At 38.7% G+C, this 26,252-nt stretch overlaps 1 protein-coding gene across 1 annotated transcript in view; it reads right to left on the minus strand.

Annotated features, from left to right (window-relative positions):
- The window catches only part of INTU (inturned planar cell polarity protein), an 85,471-nt gene that overhangs the window by 43,228 nt on the left and 15,991 nt on the right, over positions 1–26,252 (minus strand). The window contains exons 3-4 of the mRNA XM_049885364.1: positions 23,304–23,389; positions 12,448–12,651 (exon numbers count right to left, since the gene is read on the minus strand). Coding sequence (XP_049741321.1) covers positions 12,448–12,651; positions 23,304–23,389 — 290 coding nt within the window. The remainder of the gene's footprint in view (positions 1–12,447; positions 12,652–23,303; positions 23,390–26,252) is intronic.

The following is a 26,252-nucleotide window of genomic DNA, read 5'->3' on the forward strand; positions in this document are numbered from 1 at the left end:
CTATTATGAAATCATATAATTTTGTCTGTCTTAACATTAAAGGAATGTGCACACCACAAATTAATATGAATTGCAACTTTAAAAGACAGCACACTTTATTTTAATTATAATAAATACTAGCTCTATAAGATAATTCATAAAATGCTTAATATTTTTCTATTTCCAAGAATAGCAAGCTCCCAGGAAAGTTTTTACAAAATAAAACAACAAATTTCAAAGCCAGATTGTGCACTGTGCTAGAACTTTTATTAAAAGGGATGGACAATTCTGCACCTGGCTGTTTTGCTGTTACTTAAAGCAACATGTCATTTTTTGCCCAAAAGCAAATTAAAAGCAAAAAAAATACAAATTTCTAGATAGAAACCACGGAGAATTCAGAGTAGTATGCAGTTGTGCTGTTTAGGTACTATATCCATAAATATTAATACAGTCACTACTGAAAGTCCAAATCCCTTAAATACCATCAGTTCTTAGTTTTCTATCACTTTAAACACTGTTCTACTTTGGTCTCTATATGTAAGAAATAATCACATGACATAATGTCCACGTTACGGTAACTTTTACAATAGGACAAACGTAAATAATAGTCAACTAGAGACAGCTGTTTTTTACATTTACTAAGTACATTCAATAGATGCAAATTGCTGGAACATACTGACCACATACACTCTAGCTAACAACTCAAATTTTCTTGCAATATTTCTATAGTAAAAACAGTTACTAAAATATTAATCTATTCCTAGAAATGTAGCCAAACATCAGTTAAGATCTTCTGTTATGGCTACTAAATAAATTTAAACCTTGGCTGATAAATAATTTTAACATATTTTGCCAAAACACAAAACACTCTTTAAACAAATAACCATATGCTCTTTGAATAGTTTTCTGAAATCTCAATTACCAGCTAACATTTCCAAATCTTGTAACTTGAAGAAATTTTTATTAAATAAGTAATTAACAGAAAAACAAAATGACCCTATGGCATTTTATAGTAAAATATGTCATAACAGTAGAAAAGGTCCTATGAGAAGTCTCTATTCCAGTTTTAAAAGTCTCACTATCAAAGACCTGGCAAGCTCTCCAGTTCCCAACCAATTTCATTAGCTGTATGTTTAAGCACTTGTTAGCTGCATGCATGTGCAGCAGCCTCCACTCTGTTCAGTAAGAATAAAAAGCCTTTCCTAATTACATTGCTGATACAGAGCTGGCAACAGACAGAAACCTGTTCCTTTGAGAAATATCTACACACTTTCCCATGGAAAGAAAGGGAAGGTTGACAAAAGATCTTAGCAACAGTCTACCCCAAAATGACCTAGAAAGATCCAGGTTGTTACCATCCCAGAAAATTGTCTATTTTATTTAGTAAATGCTTAAATGTTTCATTTATCTAAAAGATGTAAGAAAAAAGTAATACAAGCAATAAATTAGCATTACTAACCCTAGTTACCAATATATTTTCAGAACTCAGAAAATTACAAAAATACATCTAAGTAAATCTCTTCTTTTCCATTTCAATTATTGACTGAATTAGGACATATCAAGCAGCACAAGGAAATATACCTTTTGGATAAAATAGCCTTAGCACAGAATATAGGCTAAAAGGGTTTCAAAAGCAAAGAAATATAGATTAGTTGAACACTTTTAAGATCTTACCTCTACCTGAAGCATTATGGTACATAAGATGCTTTGAGAGACCTTTGTGCAGAAAACAACTAGATCTACAAACTTGTTGAATTGTTAGATGTGCCAGAAGTAGAAAGGTTTCCAAGGATATCCTCCTCAGACCTTTCCACTCCCCTTTGGTCCCACCAACTGCCAAAGCAAGCTGAGGAAGCAGCTGGGAGTGGCTGAGTGGTGAGGACAGAGGCAGGGCTGTTTTGAAGGCTGATGCCTAAAACAGCTTCAACCTGGCTAGTAGCAAGGCAGGTGAGCTGAGCCTAGGACTACTGTGTTAAACCCAGACCCTTGAGTAAGGGTTAAGTGCCTTAGGTCCATGCAAGAAGCAGAAGAAGCAAATTTTCTTGGGAGGAAGGAATTCTTTAGAACCACAGGATTCCCAAAGACAAAATCAAACAATAAGTTCACAAAGATCCCCAAGCACGTACGAGAGCAAGCCACCTCGAGTGAGAGTACTGCCAGGATTAGAGACAGTGGAATGAGATGATAGAGAATAGAGAAGAGCTATGTATGAAAGTTCAGAGAAATAAAGAGTAGAATCAAAAGATGAGCAAGCTACAAGAGGCTACCAGGAATATCACAGCGGATTTGAAATGCACATTAGTTAAAAACTTTTCAGGGACTTCTAGAAATAAAAATGTAAATTGTTTAAACAAAAAATAAAATGGTGAGAATAAATGAAAGTTTAGACATAGCAGAAGAAACAAACTGAACAAAGAGACAGATTCCTTACCAAGGAATGACAGACTGTAGTAGACTTTTTAATAGCAATGAAAGTTAGAAGACAATGGAATGCTACCTTAAGACAGACTACAGAAAATAACTATCTACCCAGCTGCATCACCATGCTTGGCAGAGTACAGGGTCAGCAGAAAAGAGGAAGACCCTCAACAAGGTGGATTGACACAGTGGCTGCAACAATGAGCTCAAGCATAACAACAATTTTGAGGATGGCGCAGGACTGGGCAGTGTTTTGTTCTGTTGTGCATAGGGTCGCTATGAGTCGGAACTGACTCAATGGTACCTAACAACAACAACCCAGCTGCACTGAAGGCATTGGTGAAAAACAAGGCTCCAGGAATTGATGGAATATCAATTGAGATGTTTCAACAAACAGATGCAGGGCTGGAGCATTTACTTGTCTATGCCAAGAAATGTGGAAGACAGCTACCTGGCCAAACAACTGGAAGGGATCCATATTTGTACCCATTCTAAAGAAAGGTGATCCAACAGAATGTGGAAATTATCGAACTCTATCATTCCTATCACTGCAAGTAAAATTTTGCTGAAGATCATTCAAAAGCAGTTACAGCAGTAACTTGACAGGGAACTGCAGGAATTCAAGCCAATTCACAAGAGGACTTGCAACAAGGGATATTACTGCTGATATCAAATGGATCTTGGCTGAAAGCAGAGAATACCAGAAAGATGTTTACTTGTGTTTTATTGACTACACAAAGGCATTCAACTGTGTGGATCATAATAAATTATGGATAATATTCTGAAGAATGGGAATTCCTCAACACTTAATTGTGCTCATGAGGAATGTGTACATAGATCAAGAGGCAGTCGTTCAAACAGAACAAGGGTTAAAGTCAAGAAAGGTGTGGGTCAGGGCTGTATCCTTTCACCATACTTATTCAATCTGTCTGTTGAGTAAATAATCTGAAAAGCTAGAATATATGAAGAACCTGGCATCATGATTGGAAGAAGACTTATTAACAACCTGTAATATGCAGGTGACATAAGCTTGCTTGCTAAAAGTGAAGAGGACTTGAAGCACCTACTGATGAAGATCAAAGACCACAGCCTTCAGTATGGATTACACTTCAAATAACAAAAACAAAAATCCTCACAACTGGACCAATAAGCAAAATCATGATAAATGAATAAAATATTGAAGCTGTCAAGGACTTCGTTTTACTTGGATCCACAATCAATGCCCATGGAAGCAGCAGTTGAGAAATCAAATGATGCATTGCACTGGGTACGTCTGCTGCAAAAGACCTCTTTGAAGTGTTGAAAAGCAATGATGTCACCTTGAGGACTAAGGTACACCTGACCCAAGCCATGGTGTTTTCAATCACCTCAAATGCATGTGAAAGCTGGACACTGAATAAGGAAGACCAAAGAAGAATTGATAACTTTGAAATAAGATGTTGGCAAAGAATATTAAATATACCATGGACTGCCAGAAGAATGCACAAATCTGTCTTGGAAGAAGTAGAGCCAGAAAGCTCATTCGAAGCAGGAATTTGTCTCACATACTTTGAACATGCAATAAGGAGGGACCAGTTCCTGGAGAAGGACATGATGCTTTGTAAAGTAGAGGGTCAGCGAAAAAGAGGAAGACCCTCAATGAGATTGACAAAGTAGCTACAACCACAGGCTCAAGCATAACAATTGTGAGATACCGTTCTGTTGTACATAGGGTTGCCATGAGTTGGAACCGACTTGATAGCACTTACCAACAACAATGCCTAACACAATACGATGAACACAACAGGTGTTTAACAAACACTGAGAAATGAATGAATGAAAAGAGACAATTTAAAATGAGAAAACTATTTATAAATTATGGAAGAAAAGTTAATGCTACACCCCCTTGCATTAAAAACTAGCAGGAGGGGAGGCACAGCCAAGATGGCAGAATAGACAGATGCTTCCGGAAAGCCCTCTTTACAACAAAGACCTGAAAAAACAAGTGCAAAGAGTATATCTGTGACAAGCTGGAAGCCCTGAGCATCAAAGGCAAGCTTAGACAACAAACTGAGGGGCAGGGGGAGGAAGAGACAGTTCAGAAGGGGAGAGGAGTTACCAGACTTGAATCGCGGGGAGCCCTCAGGCACCATTCCCAGAGCGGCGTCGGCGTTGGCAGCAGGCTGGTACTACCATTCGGCCACAATTTCCTCAGGGAGAAGCAGCCACCCACACAGCCTACTCACACTTGTGGAACCTGAGGAGAACAGCGCTCTCGGCAAAAGCTAAGTACTTGCGTAATTTTACCTCACCCCCCACCCCCAAGCCGGCTTTAGCCGCTGAATCCCTGGGCCTGAGATAGACCCTGGTGAGCACCTAGAGCCATCCTCCCAGCCTTGGGGAAGGAAAAAATTTGCAATTGAGGGGAAAAGATAATTTGCTAGCTCCACTAACCAGGGTAGCTTAGGACAGAAGCAGCTCCTGTCCAGGCATAAACCGTCCGTAGACCTTCAGCACCTTTTCCTTCTGCATGGACCTGTGTGGGCCTCTTTCGGGAGAATAGGCCCTCGTTGGCAAACTCCAACCATTTCAGCTGTGCAGTGGAGAGCTGGGTATTTGAAATTTGATGTTGCTTTGCCTATTAAACAAGGTCCTCACCTACCCACATCAGGGACCTAAGGACTGGTAGCTCCACTCAGGTCACCCAGCCACCTGCAACAGGGGTCCAAAGATAACTGGTACCTCCCAGTCCTTACAACCAAAAACACTGGGAGCCCATGGTCCCTCTGCAGAACCCACCCACCAGCATGCTCTACGCGACAGAGAAGTGTTTTCTGTGGAGACACTTGGGGTCGGTTCTCAGCCCCCTGCCTTGTTCAGAGCGTGACCCCCTGCTGCAATCAGATACCGGTATATATGCCAATCACCCCTGCACCTCTAAGACTGTAGGACAGAGCCTGTACCACACACTTGATATCAGCTACCCGGAAACCTGAGCTGAATACATACAAGAAAACTGAATGGACTCCTAGACTGATATACCTGATAACAGCTCTAGCCAGCTGGGGACAGGACACCAGGGCTCCAAAGGCAAAAATAATCAAGCTAGTTCACTCAAGCAACCCATGGGGTATACCAAAACAAAACAAAGCAAGCAGCTACGACACAGTAAGCAAGCATAAACTAATACAATAACTTATAGATGGCTCGAACACAACAGCCAATATCGAGTCACATAAAGAAACAGACCATGATCACCTCAACAGGCTCTCAAAACAAAAAACCCAGGGATCTTCTAGATGAAAGTGCATTCCTGGAATTACCAGATGCAGAATACAAGAGTTTAATATACAGAACCCTTCAAGACATCAGGAAGGGAATGTGGCAATATGCAGAACAAGCCAAGGAACACACAGATAAAGCAATTGAAGAAATGGGAAAGATTATTCAGGAACATAATGAAAAGTTTAATAAGCTGGAAAAATCCATAGACAGACAGCAATCAGAAATTCAGAAGATTAAAAATAAAATTACAGAATTAGATAACTCAATAGGAGTCAGAGGAGCAGAATTGAGCAAGTAGAAGCTAGAATTTCTGAACTGGAAGATAAATCACTTGGCACTAATATATTTGAAGAAAAATCAATGAAAAGAATTAAAAACAATGAAGAAACCTTAAGAATCACGTGGGACTCTATCAAAAGAACTAACCTATGAGTGACTGGAGTACCAGAACAGGGAAGGATAACAGAAAATACAGAGAAAATTGTTGAAGATTTGTTGGCAGAAAACTTCCCTGATATTGTGAAAGATCAGAAGATATCTATCCAAGATGCTCATGGAACTCCACATAAGGTAGATGTTAAAAGAAAGTCACCAAGACATATTATAATCAAACTTGCCAAAACCAAAGATAAGGAGAGAATTATAACAGCAGCGAAGGATAAACAAAAAGTCATCTACAAAGGAGAGCCAAGAAGAATAAGCCCGGACTACTCAGCAGAAACCATGCAGGCAAAGAGGCAATGGGATGACATATTTAAAAAATTGAAGGAAAAAAATTTCCTGTAAAAATCATATATCCAGCAAAACTCTCTCTTAAATATGAAGGTGAAATTAAAATATTTCCAGATAAACACAAGTTTAGGGAATTCATAAAAACCAAACCAAAACTACAAGAAATACTAAAGGAAGTTCTTTGGTACAAAATCAATAATATCAGGTATCAACCCAAGGCTAGAACACTGGGCAGAGGAACCAGAAGTCAACCAAGGCAGGGAAATCCAAAAAAAGAAAGCAAGATTATTAAAAAAAAAAAAAGCTCAAAACAGGGTAACAGCGATGTTATTATATAAAAGAAGACAACATTAAAATAATAAATAGGGACTAAGAAATGTAATCATACACCTTCCATGTGGAGAGGAAGATACGGCAATGCAAAGAAATAAAAGTTAGTTTTAAATTTAGAAAAATAGGGGTAAATAATAAGGTAACCACAAAGGAGACAAACTATCCTACTCATCAAAATAAAACACCAGGGAAAAATACAGACTCAGCAGAAACAAAATCAACAACAACAAATATGAGGAAAGGACAATATAATAAAGAAAATCTACTCAGCACATAAAATCAACTGGGAAAAAGAAAATGTCAACACACAAAAAAAGGCATCAAAATGATTGCACTAAATTCAGACCTATCCATACTTACCCGGAACGTAAATGGACTAAATGCACGAATAAAGAGACAGAGAGTGGCAGAATGGATTAAAAAACAAGATCCATCTATATGCTGCCTACAAGAGACAAACCTGAGACTTAGACACACAAACAAACTAAAACTCAAAGGATGGAAAAAAATATATATCAAGCAAATGACAATCAAAAAAGAGCAGGAGTGGCAATATTAATTTCTGACAAAATAGACTTTAAAGTTAAATCCATCAGAAAGGACAAGGAAGGACACTATATAATGATTAAAGGGACAATACAGCAAGAAGATATAACCATATTAAATATTTATGCAACCAATGACAGGGCTGCAAGATACATAAAACAAACTCTACCAGCATTGAAAAGTGAGATAGACAGCTCCACAATAACAGTAGGAGACTTCAACACACCACTTTCGGTGAAGGACAGGACATCCAGAAAGAAGCTCAGTAAAGACATGGAAGATCTAAATGCCACAATCAACCAACTTGACCTCGTAGACATATACAGAACACTCCACTCAACAGCAACCAACTATACTTTCTTTTCTAGTGCACATGGAACATTCTCGAGAATAGACCACATATTAGGTCATAAACCAAGCCTTAGCAGAATCCAAAACATTGAAATATCACAAAGCATCTTCTCTGACCATAAGGCCATAAAAGTGGAAATCAATAACAGGAAAAGCAGGGAAAAGAAATCAAACACTTGGAAACTAAACAATACCCTGCTCAAAAAAGGCTGGATTATAGAAGACATTAAGGATGGGATAAAGAAATTCAGAGACTCCAATGAGAATGAAAACAGTTCCTATCAGAACCTTTGGGACACAGCAAAAGTGGTGCTCAGAGGCCAATTTATACCAATAAATGCACACTTCCAAAAAGAAGAAAGGGCCAAAATCAAAGAATTATCGCTACAACTTGAACAAATAGAAAGAGGGCAACAAAAGAAACCCACAGGCACCAGAAGAAAACAAATAATAAAAATGAGAGCTGAACTAAATGAAATAGAAAACAGAAAAACAATTGAAAGAATTAACAAGACCAAAAGCTGGTTTTCTGAAAAAAATCAACAAAATTGATAAACCACTGGCCAAACTGACAAAAGAAAAACAGGAGAGGAAGCAAATAACCCAAATAAGAAATGAGAGGGGTGATATTAAAACAGACCCAACTGAAAGTAAAAAAATCATGTTAGATTACTATGAAAAACTATACTCGAATTTGAAAACCTAGAAGAAATGGATGAATTCCTAGAAACACACTACCTACCTAAACTAACACAAACAGAGGTAGAACTAAATAGACCCATAACAAAAGAAGAGATTGAAAAGGTAATCAAAAAACTCCCAACAAAAAAAAGCCCTGGTCCAGACAGCTTCACTGCAGAGTTCTACCATACTTTCAGAGAAGAGTTAACACCACTACTACTAAACGTATTTCAGAGCATAGAAAAGGATGGAACACTCCCAAACTCATTCTATGAAGCCACCATATCCCTGATGCCAAAACCAGGTAAAGACAATACAAGAAAAGAAAATTATAGAACTATATCCGTCGTGAATGTAGATGCAAAAATCCTCAACAAAATTCTAGCCAATAGAATTCAACAACATATCAAAAAATAATTCACCATGACCAAGTGGGATTCATACCAGGTATGCAGGGATGGTTCGACATTAGAAAAACAATTAATGTAATCCACCACATAAATAAAAGACATGAATCACGTGATTTTATCAATTGATCCAGAAAAGGCATTTGACAAAGTTCAACACTCATTCATGATAAAAACTCTCAGCAAAATAGGAATAGAAGGAAAATTTCTCAACATAATAAAGGGCATTTATACAAAGCCAACAGCCAACATCACTCTAAATGGAGAGAGCCTGAAAACATTCCCATTGAGATCGAGAACCAGACAAGGATGCCCTTTATCACCACTCTTATTCAACATTGTGCTGGAAGTCCTAGCCAGAGCAATTAGGCTAGATAAAGAAATAAAGCGCATCCAGATTGGCACGAAGAAGTCAAAGCATCTCTGTTTGCAGATGACATGATCTTATACACAGAAAACCCTAAGGAATCCTCCAGAAAACTAACGAAACTAATAGAAGAGTTCAGCAGAGCATCGGGATACAAGATAAACATACAAAAATCAGTTGGATTCCTCTACACCAACAAAAAAGAGCATCGAAGAGGAAATCACCAAATCAATGCCATTTACAGTAGCTCCCAAGAAGATAAAATACTTAGGAATAAATCTTACCAGAGATGTAAAAGACTTATACAAAGAGAACTACAGTACACTTCTGCAAGAAACCAAAAGAGACTTAGAAAAGTGGAAAAACATACCTTGCTCGTGGACAGGAAGACTTAACATCATAAAACTGTCTATTCTATCAAAAGCGATGTATACATTTAATGCAATTCCGATCCAAATCCCAACGACATTCTTTAAGGAGATGGAGAAACAAATCACCAACTTCATATGGAAGGGAAAGAGGCCCCGGATAAATAAGGCATTACTAAAAAAGAAGAACAAAGTGGGAGGCCTTACTTTACCTGATTTTAGAACCTATTATACTGCCACAGTACTCAAAACAGCCTGGTACTGGTACAACAACAGATACATGGACCAATGGAACAGAATTGAGAATCCAGACGTAAATCCATCTACATATGAGCAGTTGACATTTGACAAAGGCCCCAAGACAGTTAAATGGGGGAAAAGACAGGCTTTTTAACAAATGGTGCTGGTGCTGGCATAACTGGATATCCATCTGCAAAAAAATGAAACAAGACCAATACCTCACTCCATGCACAAAAACTAACTCAAAATGGATCAAAGACCTAAATATAAAATCTGAAACGATAAAGATCATGGAAGAAAACATAGAGACAATGTTAGGAGCCCTGATACCTGGCATAAACAGTATTCAAAACATTATAAAGAATACAGAAGAAAAACTAGATAACTGGGAGCTCCTAAAAATCAAACACCTATGCTCATCCAAAGACTTCATCAAAAGAGTAAAAACACTACCTACGGACTGGGAAAAAGTTTTTAGCTATAACATTTCTGATCAGTGCCTGATCTCTAAAATCTACATGATACTGCAAAAACTCAACTGCGAAAAGACAAATAACCCAATTAAAAAATGGGCAAAAGATATGAATAGACACTTCACTAAAGAAGACATTCAGGTAGCTAACAGATATATGAGGAAATGTTTATGATCACTACCTATTAGAGAAATGCAGATCAAAACCACAATGAGATTTCATCTTAGTCCAACAAGGCTGGCATTAATCCAAAAAACATAAAATAATAAACGTTGGAGAGTCTGTGGAGAGACTGGAACACTTATACACTGCTGGTGGGAAGGTCGAATGGTACAACCACTTTGGAATTCAATTTGTCAATTCCTTAAAAAGCTAGAAATAGAACCACCATATGATCCAGCAACACTACTCCTTGGAATATATCCTAGAGAAATAAGAGCCTTTACACAAACAGATACATGCACACCCATGTTTACTGCAGCACTGCTTAGAATAGCAAAAAGATGGAAGCAACGAAGGTGCCCATCAATGGTTGAATGGATAAATAAATTATGGTATATTCACACAATGGAATACTACACACCAATAAAGAACAGTGAGGAATCTATGAAACATTTCATAACATGGAGGAACCTGGAAGACATTATGCTGAGTGAAATTAGTCAGCTGTAAAAGGACAAATATTGTATAAGACCACTATTATAAGAACTTGAGAAATAGTTTAAACTGAGAAGAAAACATTCTTTTTCAGTTACGAGGAGGGGAGGAAGGGAGGTAGGAGGGGACATTCACTAATTAGATAGTAGATAAGAACTACTTTAGGTGAAGGGAAAGGCAGCACACAATACAGGGGAGGTCAGCGCAATTGGACTAATCCAAAAGCAAAGAAGTTTCCTGAATAAACAGAATGGTTCGAAGGCCAGCGTAGCAGGCGCAGGGGTCTGGGGACCATGGTTTCAGGGGACAGCTAAGTGAACTGGCATAATAAAATCTATTAAGAAAACATTCTTCATTCCACTTTGAAGGGTGGCCTCTGGGGTCTTAAATGCTAGTAAGTAGCCATCTAAGATGCATCAATTGGTCTCAACCCACCTGGATCAAAGGAGAATGAAGAACACCAAGGACACAAGGCGATTATGAGCCCAAAAGACAGAGAGGGCCACATGAACCAGAGACTACATCATCCTGAGACCAGAAGAACTAGACGGTGCCCGGCTACAACCAATGACTGCCCTGACAGGGAACACAAAAGAGAGCCCCTGAGGGAGATGGAGAGCAGTGGGATGCAGACCCCAAATTCTCATAAGACCAGACTTAATGGTCTGACTGAGACTAGAAGGACCCCAGTGGTCATGGCCCCCAGACCTTCTGTTGGCCCAGGACAGGAACCATTCCCGAAGCCAACTCTTCAGACATGGATTGGACTGGACAATGGGTTGGAGAGGGATGCTGGTGAGGAGTGAGCTTCTTGGCTCAGGTGGGCACGTGAGACTATGTTGGCATCTCCTGCCTGGAGGGGAGATGAGAGGGTGGACGGGGTTAGAAGCTGGCAAAATGGACACGAAAAGACAGAGTAGAGGGAGAGAGCGTGCTGTCTCGTTAGAGGGAGAGTAATTGGGAGTGTGTAGCAAGGTGTGTATGGGTTTTTGTGTGAGAGACTGACTTGGTTTGTAAACTTTCACTTAAAGCACAAAAAAAATTATAAAAAAAAAAGCTAGTAGGAGGGACTGATTGCATAAGGGTGTGACGGAACTTTTTGGGGTGATGGACATATTCTACACCATAACCGTGAGGATGGTTACACAACTATATATATTTGTCAAAACTCATCAAATTGTACATTTAAAATTGTTGAATTTTGTCGTATATGAATAATACCTCAATTAGGTAACAACAAAAAAGTAAACTAACAGGATCGTCTTTTGGAGTGCATAATAAAAAAATACAGAGTGTTAAAAAAAAAAACCAAAGCTTTCCTTGCAAGCAGAGATATAATTAAATCAACGGTGAAATGTAAAAAGTGTCCCGGTAACTTGGAAGATGCTGCAATCATAACTTCTCTTTTCTTACTGCTTAATAAAAAAAATAACTGAATAATTCTCGTCTTTATATTATGAAACAGTCATATCTATAATGGTGTATAAAATACACGGGCAACTTTAAACAATAACAATTAAACAAAGTCAATCCCCTTTTGTTTCCTCCTTAAATCAAAAATGCTTACTATTTACTTGAAAGACCACAAAAGGTCCTTGCCTTTTCTTCTGTACTTTGGAGAAGACACTCACCTCTTCCTTTGATGAATCCGAATCGAGCTGTAGTGAGAGGAACATAATGATATGAGGAGTGTTTAGAATATTCTGCTGGCTACCTTCAACCTCTTCTCCCCACAGAAGTTTGACTAAATCGCTTGTATTCATCTGTGCCTTTTTCTCGTTTGTTTGGGTTGTTTCCTTTTTCACAGCATACGCGTTTTCAAACGTCAGTTTCACCTTTAAAAATTAAGACAATGTGTTGAGTTTTCAATCAGGGAAAATCGGCTGTAATTTTCACCAAGAAGGATCTGTGTATGCACATACACTTAGGTATGCACTTGTAAAAACCCACTGCTGTCCAGCCAATTCCAACTCAACTCTATGCGACAGAGTAGAACTGCCCTACAGAGTTTCCAAGGCTGTAGTCTTTACAAATGTAGATTGCCACATCTTCCTTTCTCTCTTTTGCGGTGCGGCTAGTGGGTTAGAACCACTGACTTTTGAGTTAGCAGCTGAGTGCTTTAACCACTGTCCCACAAGGGATCCTTTAAGTATGCACAATATTTATAAATCATCCTAGAGTGCGGGCTCCTTGATGGTAGGGACTCTGTTATATTTATATTCCTATCTCCAGCTCCTAGCAGATATTATTACAAATATTTATTGAGTAAGAATGTATAATGCTGTGCACAAAACATTCACTTAATTTATTTAAACTTAATCACTAAATTCTTTTTATCTAAGAAACTCTTTTTAAAAAAATTAACGTTATATATTTATATATTTTCATCAAAAGCATTTTTGGAAAAAAGCACCAAAAAAAAAAAAAAAAAAAAACCCATAATTCCACCAGCCCAAACAACTGGTATGTAGTTTTTACTGTAAAATAAATCTTTTTTTAACCTTTAAAAAATTTTTGTTGTTGTTTTCATTGAGAGTATACACAGTAAAACACACACCAAGTCTACAGTTTTCTACATGTACAATCCAGTGACGACCATTACATCCTCTGAGTGGTGCAAACACTCTCACCCTCCTTTTCTGAATTCTTCCTCCACCATTAACATAAACTCAGTGCCCTCCTAAGGTTCTTATCTAATCATTTGAGTTTTTGTTGTCACTTTGATCTTATATAGATAGTTCTTTAAAGAAAATAGTGCTCAAGGCAGACTTTTTTTTTTTACTAGTTAAGCTAAACTATTTGGTTTTAAGAAGACTTCAGGGGATATTTTTGGTTTAAGGTTTAAAGAGTATCTTACAGCAATAGTTTCAGGGGTTCATCCAGCCTCCATGGCTCCAGAAAGTCTGGAGTCCATGAGAATATGAAATTCTGTTTTCTATCTTCCCCCTTTTGATCAGGATTCTTCCACAGAATCTTTGATCAAAGTGTTCAGTAATGGTAGCCAGGCACCATCCAGTTCTTCTGGTGTTATGGCAAAGGAGCCAGTTGTTCATGGAAGCAATTGGCCACACATTCCATATCCTCTCCAATTCCTGACTCTCCTTCTTCCTCTGTTGCTCCAGCTGAATAGAGACCAACTGTGCCTCAGATGGCTTCTGGTAAGCTTTTTTTTTTTTTATTGTACTTTAGATGAAGGTTTACAAAACAACTAGCTTCTCATTAAACAGTTAGTACATATACTGTTTTATGACATTGGCTACCAGCCCCACGATGTGTCAACATTTTCCCTTCTTGACCTTGGGTTCCCTATTACCAGCTTACCTGCCCCCTCCTACCATCTAGTCCTTGCCCCTGGGCTGGTGTGCCCCTTTAGTCTTGTTTTGTTTTATGGGCCTGTCTAATCTTTGGCTGAAGGGTGAACCTCAGGAGTGACTTTATTACTGAGCTAAAAGGGTGTCTGGGGGCCATACTCTCGGGGTTTCTTCAGTCTCTGTCAGACCAGAAAGTCTGGTCTTTTTTTGTGAGTTAGAATTTTGTTCTACATTTTTCTCCAGCTCTGTCTGGGACCCTCTATTGTGATCTCTGTCAGAGCAGTCAATGGTGGTAACCAGGCACCATCTAGTTGTGCTGGACTCAGTCTGGTGGAGGCCTCGATAGATGTGGTCCGTTAGTCCTTCGGGACTAATCTTTCCCTTGTGTCTTTATTTTCTTCATTCTCCCTTGCTCCTGAAGGGGTGAGACCAGTGTTGTATCTTAGATGACTGTTCACAGGCTTTTAAGGCCCAAGACACTACTCACCAAAGTAGAATGTAGAACATTTTCTTTATATGCTGTTATGCTAATTGAGCTAGATGTTCCCCGAGACCATGGTTCCCACAGCCCTCAGCCTAGCAATTCAGTCCTCAGGGAGTTTGGATGTATCTATGGAACTTCGATGACCTTGCCTTGTACAAGTCGTGCTGGCTTCCCCAGTATAGCGTGCTGTTATTACCCTTTACCAATGTTACAACTTATCTATTGTCCATTTAGTGTTTTTTCATCCCCATCCCTTGCTGGCAAGCGTTTAAGACACAACAAATTAGGAGGTAGAGCAGAAGCACTAAACACATTATTAGGCCAATTAACTGGACTGTCCCAAGAAACCGGGATCCTAAACCTCCAAACCAAGGAACCAAATTCCATGAGGTTTTTGGTTATATATAAACAGCCTCAGCTGCTATTCTTTTTTTTGTGTGTGTGTGTCATTGTAAAAATATCTATCACACAACTTTTGCCAATTCAACTTTTTACAGGTGTACAACTTACGGGCAGTAATTACACTAATCGGCTATTCAACCCTACCCTTAACCAATGTGTAAAATAAATCTTTCTGGATGATTAATTCCAAGGAAAAAGAAAAAACTAGATAGTCGTTTCTGTTGGCGAGGAGTGACTGTTTACGGTGGCATTCAATTTTGCTTACATGTAGCAGACTGTGGCATTAGGTTGGAATGGATTTGACGGCAACTGGTTTAGTTTGGTTTAAGTGATCACTGTGTACCTAAGGTGAATTAAGTTAAATACACAACTTTTCTAAAGTAAGCCTCAGGTTTTATTTTATAAACAACTAGAAAGAAGAGATAACGGGTTCCAAACTCATCAGTATGTATCTTCACATGAAGATGAAATAGGTCAAGACTAGTAGTAATCTGTATCAAATTAAATAACAGTAAATTAAGTTATAGAGCTTAGGAATGAAGAAGATCTTCATGAAATTCTTCTGATTTGGACCATTCTGAAAATCTTAAGTCTGTACTCTTTTGGCCCACTCTGGAGTCTGATGATCATCTTCCTTTACAAAACATTTAAAATAATTTCAAAAATGTATACAAAATTCTTGAACAGGGATCTGAGGAACTGAACAGCTTGGTGGTCAGGGGGTTCTCTTATCTAGGAGCCATTGATGGTGTTACCTGTAAATGTGCGAAATCATCAGAATTTGGGGAAATCCTGGTTACAGACTTCGTGACACAATACAACTGAAAAAACCAAACTGGTGGCCATCCCGCCAATTCCAAATCATGGAGACCCCATGTGTATCAGAGTATGCTCCACAGGGTTTTCAATGGCTGTGATCCTTCGGAAGTACACTGCTAGGCCCTTCTTCAGAGGCGCCTCTGGGTGAATTTAAACCACCAACTTTTTGTTTAGTAGCTGAGTGTTAACTATTTGCGCCATCCAGGGACTTGTGGTAGGACAGCCAAAAAAATCCATTGCCGCTGAGTCGATTCTGACTCACGGTGACCCTAAAGGACAGAGTAGAACTGCCCTATAGAGTTTCCAAGGAGCGCCTGGTAGATCTGAACTGCCGACCTTTTGGTTAGCAGCTGTAGCACTTAATCACTACGCCACCAGGGTCAGGTAGGGGCTTCTAAGATCATCCCCTGATGCTGGGCTTTAGAGAGGAGCTACGTGTACAAGCCAAGTGGAAGGAGAGAAATCTGATCCGAGGAAGCACAAGATGTGTCCTCTGGAGTGTCTGTGAGGGCTATATCTAATCAGTGGTGAACAGGGAGAAGACAGATGCTCAGAGAAAGTGTCTCAGGACAGGGAGAGCATCTTTCCCATATGGGATTCTTATGGGTGGAGATGTCAAAAGATAGGGTGTGACTAACCAAAAAATGACAAGAGGGAAATGAGCTGTTAAGCTTAAAAATAAAAATTCACTAATTTTACTTTATGCAGCAACAACAACCTAAAATTTAAAACTGATTTGCTATGCTTTGAGAAAAACAACATAACTGAAAACTAAGTTTAATGCTGTACTTGGCAAATGACAGCACTTCTTTTCTGTGGTACAAGGACTTCTCCCCTCACCATGACAAAAACCCACACAAAACCCACACCAAGGAACCATTCATTAAAATTCTCCCAGGAACTATTTTAGCCGCCATTCTTCTGACTGAGGTAAAGTTGGCTCCATCATGCAAATATAATTACACTTAAGCAAGGCATTTTGAAAAACTTTCAGGTTAAATAGCTATAAATGTCAGGAAATGTGTTTGCCTTGATAAAAAGATAAAGGATGAGTTAGACGATCAAACGAGGAGTTAGTTGCAATTAAAAAAAAATGATGTACATAAATATTAAGGATATTATGTGCCTTATAAGAAATTTTAAGTTTTAAATCAAGAGAGTTTATATGAAACTTCTTTTAAAAAAATTTTCTGTTGTTTCTCCACAGACTATCCAGTGATGAGTTTCATCACTGATGCTTTCTACAAAGACTAATCTTAATTTCACTGTAAGGCTTAAAATAGACTTATTCCCATGGTCCATTACTTCAGTAACTTTGGAAAGTCTCATCGCATCACCATTCCAAACTCCTGAACTCACTTATAGATCCTACACTCCCATTCTGCAAACCTCCAGCTTTAGCACAACACAACCATACTCTTTCCACTCAGGCACTCCTACTGCTAATGCTATTTGAGAGGAAAAAGGAAAAAAAAAAATTGCCGGGGCAAATTCATTCTCTCTAATCTGAACTGGGCCCTCAAAACACTACAGGTCTCTCATCTCCACAACAGTCATTTCAAACTTCTACCAGTCTCCTTAAGTTCCTAACCCACTTCTCCACCCCAGCACACAACAGATGCCTTGCCTTACGTATCAGGAAGGAAACAGTGGAACTTCAGGAGTAAAATCTCTCATCTTCTATGACCCTCCAAAAATTTTTTTATTTGTGCATCCTGTTCTCCTTCCCTCCTAGTTTAGGTCCAAGGATCTGATCTATAAATCATCACTTCTAAAGACCATTATTCCCTCTTTCTACATCTGTCTTCAACCCATCAAATTTTATAAGCAATGTCTCCTCAGCCTCTAACATCAAAACAAACAAATCCTCTCTGGACCCTTTAGCTATCATATTCTTCACGGATGGGACTTGAGGAAAATCTGAAGCAGTCACAGAGGACGGCCAGTCTCTCCACTTCTGCCTCACAGTCTGTACCATCTTTCTCTCACAATATCCAGGCTTCTCTCTGCACGTCCAATCCTTTCTCCTTTGGTTACCAACTGGTGGGCACTTTCAATATTCTCTGGTCACAATTCCAAAGGAATCAAATCTGACCGACTCAGCAGATTATTAAAGGTTCTCTCCTTAATCCTCTTCTCTTCTTAGGCAATCTCACCGAGCTACTCAAGATAAAAACTGGAATGCATCTTGTACTTCTCTTCTCCTACAGGAAGTACTGTCCCCTTTGCTTCCTGTATATCTTAAGTCTAATTCACTCATTCCCCTTCATCCCTATGGCCAATGTCTTTGCTTGGACCTCTCTTCTGCACTAGCGTGAAGCTGACCACCTGGTTTCCTGACTTCTACTCTTACACACCCCCACCCTCTCCGGAGTGATACATTCCTAAAATGCAAACCTGATTGTAAAAGCCCTCCATTTGCTTTTTATTGTTGTTGATAATACACACAGGAAAACATACACCAATTCAACAATCTCTACATGTACAGTACAGTGACACTGATTATATTCTTCAAATTGTGCAGTCATTCTCACTCTCCTTTTCTGATTTGTTCCTCCCCTATTGACATAAACTCTCTTCCACCTAAGCTTCCTATCTAACCTTTCGAGTTGCTGTTAACAATTTAATCCCATATAGTAAATTCTTTAAAAGAACACAATGCTCACGGCAGCCTTTCTTTACTTCCTAAGCTAGCATTAGTCCTCTATTTTAAAATATTGATATAGAAGATTATTTCTGGGTTCTGAGAATAGAGAAGATTTAAAAAAATATTAAAAACACTTTTTTGCTAGTCTGTTCTCTAATTTTCCTACAGTATATATCCATATCACTTTTATGTAATAAGGAACTAATAAGAGGTAAAAGGTTCTATCAAAGTATTATCCCCTTTAAGAAGCCTTAGCCCTCTCCCTCAGGCCTAAGTCTTAAGAACCTGAGAGATAAACAGTTAACTTCACCAAGACTAATACTTTGCAGGCTGACCTCCTAGAAAAGGAGTCGCTTGCCTGCAAAGCTCTAGGAAAACCAGCTATGACCCAGTGCTTAGTGCAGTAAATTCTAGTCAGCTGCAGAGTTGGGACCCAAGCTCTCTGATCAAGCCAGGGAACGGTGGTGTATAGTATACACACAATTATGTGCTTGTTTAATAAATGGGTGGCTGGGGCAGAACAGTGAAGTGCTCAACCATAGCCAAAAGGCTGGTGGTTTGAACCCACCCAGAGATGCCTCGGAAGACAGGCCTGGTGATCACAACCTTGAAAACCTTACGGAGTTCTACTCTGCACACACGGGGTTGCCGTGAGTTAGAACAGACTCAATGGCAACTAACACCACCACCACCACAAAGCTGCAATAGAGATGAAGGCTACAAAAGTCAGCAGTTAGAAGGGTACTCACACCTTTGTTCTTGTCACTTAAATGTCTAACCCCCCCTTAAAAAAAAGGAAAAACGAAAAACAACTTTTTATTTAAAAAAACTTCAAAGCTACAGAAAAGTTGCAAGAAGACTTCAAAGAACACGTATCTATCCCTCACCCAGATTCACCAATTAACATTTTGTCATGGTTGCTTTCTCCCTCTCTTTCTTCTTAAGCAAGCTAAACAAAACCATAAAAAATCAGAGACCCTCTACGAGATATATGTAAAACAATTTTTGGCTGAACCACTTGAGGGTTATTTGCAGATGTTTTAATACCTCATCCCTAAGTTTGTCAGTGTATATTTCCTAAGAGCAATGGCATCTTCCTACACAACTGCAATACAATTACCACACTTAGGAACTGTAATATTAAATATACTACTATTATCTAATAAAGTACACACCCACATTTCCTCAATAGAGCTGTCCCCCACTGTGATCCAGGGTAGATCAAGGATTACCTATTGCATTTAGTTGGATGTCGCTTCAGTCTGCCTTAGTCTGAACAATTCTGCAGCCTTTTGTGCCTTTCATGATATTGACACAGACCCAAAGACAACTGTTTCGCGGAATGTTAAAACTTTGTTTTGAAAGAAATGATTTGGATTTTTTGTACCTTTTTGTACCTCACTCTGAATTGTGTTCTATATACTAAATCTGTTTTTAACAAATTATTTAAAGGTAAATACAGAATTGCAGGGTTGGAACTAGGTTCAGAGGTTACCCTCTCAAATCCTCTCTGGTTATAGATGAGCAAATCAAAACCCAGAAGAGTTTCGGAACTTACTCACAGAGTTAACTTACTCACTGACTTCCTTCTCTTTACAGACCTTTCTACCACATTACACGATTTCCTAGGTCATCTTCTGTTAGATGATAAGAAGCTTTCAGGCCATTTTTATACTCTGAATATAAAATGTTATTGTTTGATATTTACAGATTTAAATGTTAAAAAGTCTCTTTTGGTATATTTTATAAAACAGCATCCTCCTCTTATTGCTTGCGTAACTGTTGCCAATGCTACAGATAGCAATCTGGTCAAACAGCTTTTTCTGGGGCAGGTTCACCCCCGTTAGTTCGGGCCCAGCAAGAACAAGAGGATGCAAACACGATGATCTACACAGGTCGTGTGTGAAGGGGAAGGATCACACTTTGGAGGCAGTCTGAGTTCTAGTTCTTTGATTTATTAATTCTGCAACCTTGGACAAATCATTAAATCTCTTAGACTATCTTCCTTCATGTATACAACAGGAATAATGATCAGCAAAATGTTACAGATTGTTACGAAGACTAATGGAATTATTAAATGCTGCTCCTCCTCCCTGAACCTCATTGCTCCATTCCTGGTTTACACACTGTCTTAGTCATCTACTGCTGCCAAAACAGAAATACCACAGGTGGATGGCTTTAATAAAGAGGAATTTATTTCTTCACAGTAAAGCAGGCTAAAAGTCCAAATTCAGGGTGTCAGCTCGACGGGAAGGCTCTCTCTCTGTTGGCCTTCTCTTCCCCGACTAGGAGCTTCTCCACGCAGGGACCTTGGGTCCAAGGGACACACTCTGTTCCCAGCACTGCTTTATCAGTGGTATGAGGTCTCCCACTCTCTGCTTGCTTCCCTTTCATCTCTTGTAAGATAAAAGGTGGTACAGGCCACACCCTAGGGAAACTTCCTTTATATTGGATCAGGGATATGACCTTAGTAAGGGTGTTAAAATCCAACCTTAATCCCGTTAACATAAAATTACAATCACAAAATGGAGGTCAGCCACACAATATTGGGAATCCTGGCCCAGCCAAATTGATACACACGTTTTTTGGGGGGGACATAATTTAATCCATGACACACGGCCTAGGGAAAATGGCTAGTAGTGAAGAACTTACAGGGTTTCCTCTCCCTTTCAGCACTAACAACAGAAGAAAAATGAGGCTTATAAATTAAATGCAGTTTCTACTCAAAGGAAGTTTAACTATTTATTATATCTTTACTAAAAGATATATTGCTCTAAATGCTGGTGCTTGCTTTTGAGTATGGCACAGGTTTGAAGCCAATTCTGCTAGTAAAACATACACATACACACATACTGACACAATAGATACATACCTACACTCAGGGGGGAAAACTAGAATGAAATATTCCAAAAAGTTAACAGTAGGTATCTCCAGGTGGTGGGATTCTAATAGATTTCATCCCTTACTCTTCTGTAATTTTCCAAAATTTGTACAATGACCATGTGTTACTTTCACAATAAGAAAAGTTATATTTTTACTTCTTTTATAACAAAGATTTTAATAATATATGTCTCATAAAAGGATAACATTCTAAAATTGCATATAATTTCAAAATCCCCTTTAAGTTATATTAGAAAGACAAGGCCTCACTGGAGGCCAACACACTCTCTCAATCCAGGAAATCCAACAGCTTTTTCTTCATTTTGGCATGAGATATAAGCACTATGCTACCAGGGTTTCCATATATCTGTGTCTTTAAATTCAGAATCACACTTACTGCAGTAAGATGCTCGTGTTGTAAGAGCCTAACTGGGCAAACAGCAGATACATGGCTCGGATTTCACGCCCAAGGAGGACAAGTAAATGGTGGGTGGAATTGTTCTCAAATATTTAAATCATTATTCTTTTCTTTGCCAAGTGTGCTCAGCTGAATTTTGAAATGTTAATTAAACTTTTATAAAGTGACTCCCGTGTAAACATAATTTTTCTTTTCTTGAAGATAGGAGAGATGTGGTTAAACTCTACCAATACTGGCAGTAGGCTTGCAACTGACCTAGGCAAGAAAGGGGGAGCCCTCACTCAGGGCTGATGCACAGCCAGTTTACATGGGTGAAGCTGTTTCAGTTGTTAAAATACTGCAACTTTTCATTACTAATTGGTTAGTAGTTGCTATCTGAGCCCCCTGAGGTACCCTTGTACATTGACTTACTCTAGGACCTCCCCACATCTAGCAACTAAAGAGGATAACTGCGTACCTCGCTCCAGGGCTATGGCTGGTGTCTGCCTGATTGTTAAGTATTTCTGACACTACCCTGTCTCCATCTAAATCTCTGTTTCCATTCCTAGGCACACGCTGGTCACTGGCTACCATAATTATTCCAGCACCTTCATTCTCTATTTCCAAAAAAAGGTAAATTTACACTTACATATATTTTTTTCCTTTTTAAGGAAGGAAGTGAGCATCAGAAGGGTAATCTTATTTCTTAGAAGACAAGAAATTTTATCACGGTTCCTATTATTTCAGTAACTCAAATCACACGCAGATAAGATTTATCGAGTATTCTGTTTTTCTTCCTGATCAACCCTTATCCTCTCGTTGCCTGGCTGACCCTCTCACTTACCTAAAGCATATCAGCCTCCCTACTCCCCAAAGGAGAGAAAGCTAATTCTTGATGCTAGTAAGAGCTGAGCATTCATAAGTAGAAGATAGAGCACTTTCAAAATGCATCCAATGACCTAAAAATGTCATCTCTGATATAACATATCAATGCTTAGAGTACCAAAATAACATATTCATAATGTAAGAGATTTATTCTTACCTATTAAGGAATGAAAAGTAATTCATTACATGGCTAGACAAAAGCTCATGTCTAAGGATAAACTGAATAACAGACTATCAAAAAAACAGTATAATTAGTTTTTAAAATAAATAAAACCACATTTAAAAAAAACAGTGATTTTAGTAAGCCAGAGATAGAAAATTCCATGGCTGTTTAAACTGACTTTCCTAGGAACTGGATTTTCATTGGCACATATGATAGTTATAATGGCAAGTTAGTAATTATGTATGTTTTGTTGGGTTTTGTATTGTTGTTGTTTCTGCTTTTCTTAGGATGAGTTTTGTGTGTAGGTATTTCTCTTTTCGGAACAGTCCCTGAAAGGATAAAATGTTAGCAAGGGCTAAAGTTTTTAAAATATCCAAGTGTAAAAGTGTAACTCATCCATTATACATGATAATTTTCAGAATCCTGGAAAATAATTAAAGTACGAGATGCATTTACTTTACGTAATTCATCATAAAATAGAGAAAAAGAATGTCCATACCTGCATAGGTCCTGGAATACAAGACAGAACTCTCTCTATGTTCTCAGTGGTCACATCAACATCATTCACGGCAACAAGGACATCACCTTAAACCAGAAAAACAATAAAAGATAGCTGTGTGAATATCCAAAGGCTAATAACACCTATGAGTCAGAATCAACTCGACGGCACTGGGTTTGGTTTGTTTTTTTTTTTAACGACATCTAGTACTGGAACATCAGAAAGCATCTATTCTGATCTGATCCCTTCAAAGCACAATGGAAAATGTGGTACAGACATTCAGGGACTTGTCCAAAGTTATACAGCTTATTAGTGGCAGAGTTAGCTCCCAATCCCATTCTTTTCCTAAACTATGATGGATAACTAAATGCAATTTATGAATATTTAAAGAGATGAATATTCCCATTTTTGATACAACTGAAAGAATTATGTAAACCCAAAGGACAAATGGAAAATTTGTACCATAAACCAAGTACTGCATTTAAGAAAACTGAATCTAACCACTGAGACTGCCCCCCCCACCACGAATTCAGAAGTAAAAGCAGAAATTGTAATCAAATCCATGTGGTACATCATAACTCAATATACTGTGGTATACGCTGTTATTACCGATCTGTGTCTACACACAGCTATTTGTTTCAAAGCCCCAATCATATAAAAACCCACAGCACATTTTGGTAAAAATCTACTTTTCCATGGTTTTTCTTTAGATGTGTATGTTTATCAAATTTGGTCGCTTTAATAAAAATAAAGATCAGCATTAAAATGGAAATTTACTTTCCCAGTATAATTAAAGATAATGTTAAAACATCACTGAGCTATAGGAGAACTGTATACACATTAAAGTTATTTTTTTCTCATTGTTCCTATATATATCATTAGGAAACTGGTCCAATAATTCATATTCATTATTCGCACATGACAAATATTAACTGAGCATCTACTGTGTGCCAGGCACAGGCCTAGGCACTGCAGATATAGAATTGAACAAAACAGACAAACACCTCTGCCCTCATGGAGTTTAATATTCTTTGAGGGGGGTGGGAAGCAGATGACAAACATGCATATATGTAAAACAGTGTTAGGAGACAATTTTCCATGGGCCTCCCATGTTTCTGCACATCTTGCAAGCTGAGGTACTGAGAATTTTGTCCTGGATTATCTTTTCGGTGAGTGGGAATGGCAAGTGAAAGAGGATGACTCCAGGACTCTTGTCCTAAGCAACTGGCTTTGCCAAGAACTAAGATGGGGAAGACTGAAGGAGAAATTGGTTTGAGGGAGAGGCTCAGGAATTCAGCTATGGACAAGTTCAGTTAGAGATGCTTATTAGATGTGTAAATGGAGCTGCTGAAGTCAGGCTGGAGACATAAATTTGGGAGTCATCAGTACCTAGATGATATTTAGAGCTGTGAGACTAGATATATTATCCTGTGTTCTCATGCTCTTCCTGCAAAGAAGGCAACACAGACAAGCTTACCACACATTTTAATACTCTATACCCTGTATAAAAACAAAGCAAAACAAAATAATAAATCTGAGATAGGGATCATACAACTTTAACCTCTGACAACCCAGAATATAATACACTAACCCATTGCCGTCGAGTCAATTCTGACTCATAGTTACCCTATAGGACAGAGTAGGACAACCCCATAGGGTTTCCGAGACTGTAGTCTTTACAGAAACAGACTGCCACATCTTTCTCCCACGGAGTGGCTGGTGGGTTTGAAACGTCTACCTTTGGGTTAGCCGCCAAACGCTTAACCACTGTGCATCCCAATCTGATTCTCTGGTATCAAAACCCACAACACCCTCCCTCCATATCTCCCTCCCTCCCTTCCTTCTTTTTCTCCTTCCCTGTCCCCCTTCTTCTCCTCTCTTCTCTTATACCCCTTCATTCCCACCTTTTTTTGTTTTTTTAAGTCAAAAGCTACCAAATGTGGTCTAAATACACTGTAAGCTTTAAACACAGTTTTGAAATGAACGTCCTCACTCTCCTTGCTCTTCTATGGTATGGTGAAAGGACTAAGTCAGAGTGAGCAGGAGGAGTCTGAGGCCATCCTCTGAAGGCTCACAGAGACCTGCTCTAGGTTTAGAAGCTCAAGAGAAGCAATTCTACTGAGAGGTCTGCCAGTGTGGGTGTTGACTAGTTATGACAGTCAACCATTGCAGCACTTTGGGTAACCTGGTAGTTTTTTTTTTTTAAAGTAAGAGATGGCAAAATTAAATGAACTTCTAACATCAGTTCAACATGAAAAATAAATGCCACATGTCCCCTCCTAACTCAAAAAATCTGTTGCTGTCAAGTTGATTCTGACTCACAGCGACCCTATAGGATAGAACAGAGCTGCCCCACAGGGTTTCCAAGGAGCGGATGGTGGATTTGAACTGATGACCTTTTGGTTAGCAGTTGAGCTCTTAACCACTATGCCACCAGGACTCCTCCTAGGTCCTCTCGAAGAAGAGGTTAAGCAGGAGTACTATATCAAATTACTTATAGTCGCAGTAAAAAAAAAAAAGGAACAATGAGCATAATATAGAAGTAACAGTGTAAAACAAAACCACTTTGGACCATTCTAACAGTGGGTCCTGTTGTCTCTGAGTTTCTGTCACTCACGACCAGTTTGAGGAGAACACCTTAAATAGTGAAAACATTTTAAACTTTCTCCCCCATTAACTCAAACTCCATTGGATAATGTCTCAAATAACTCTCTCTCTCCAAACCCTGATGAATCCAATTCTACAACTGAGTGTTACAGGGAGGATCCACTGAAAGTATCAAGTCAAACAAACCTTTAAAAGTAGGAGATGTGTACCATGATAAAAAATATGAAAATGAATTTTAAAGCAAAGCATACCTAAATTTTTAAAATGTTTAGCAGAAAGTTTTCCCATTCTATAAAAGAAGTATTTTCACTTCTCACACCGCCATTCCCTTCTCTTCCTTGA

The sequence above is a fragment of the Elephas maximus genome, chromosome 5 (genome assembly GCF_024166365.1).
Source record: "Elephas maximus indicus isolate mEleMax1 chromosome 5, mEleMax1 primary haplotype, whole genome shotgun sequence".
Lineage (NCBI taxonomy): Eukaryota > Metazoa > Chordata > Mammalia > Proboscidea > Elephantidae > Elephas > Elephas maximus.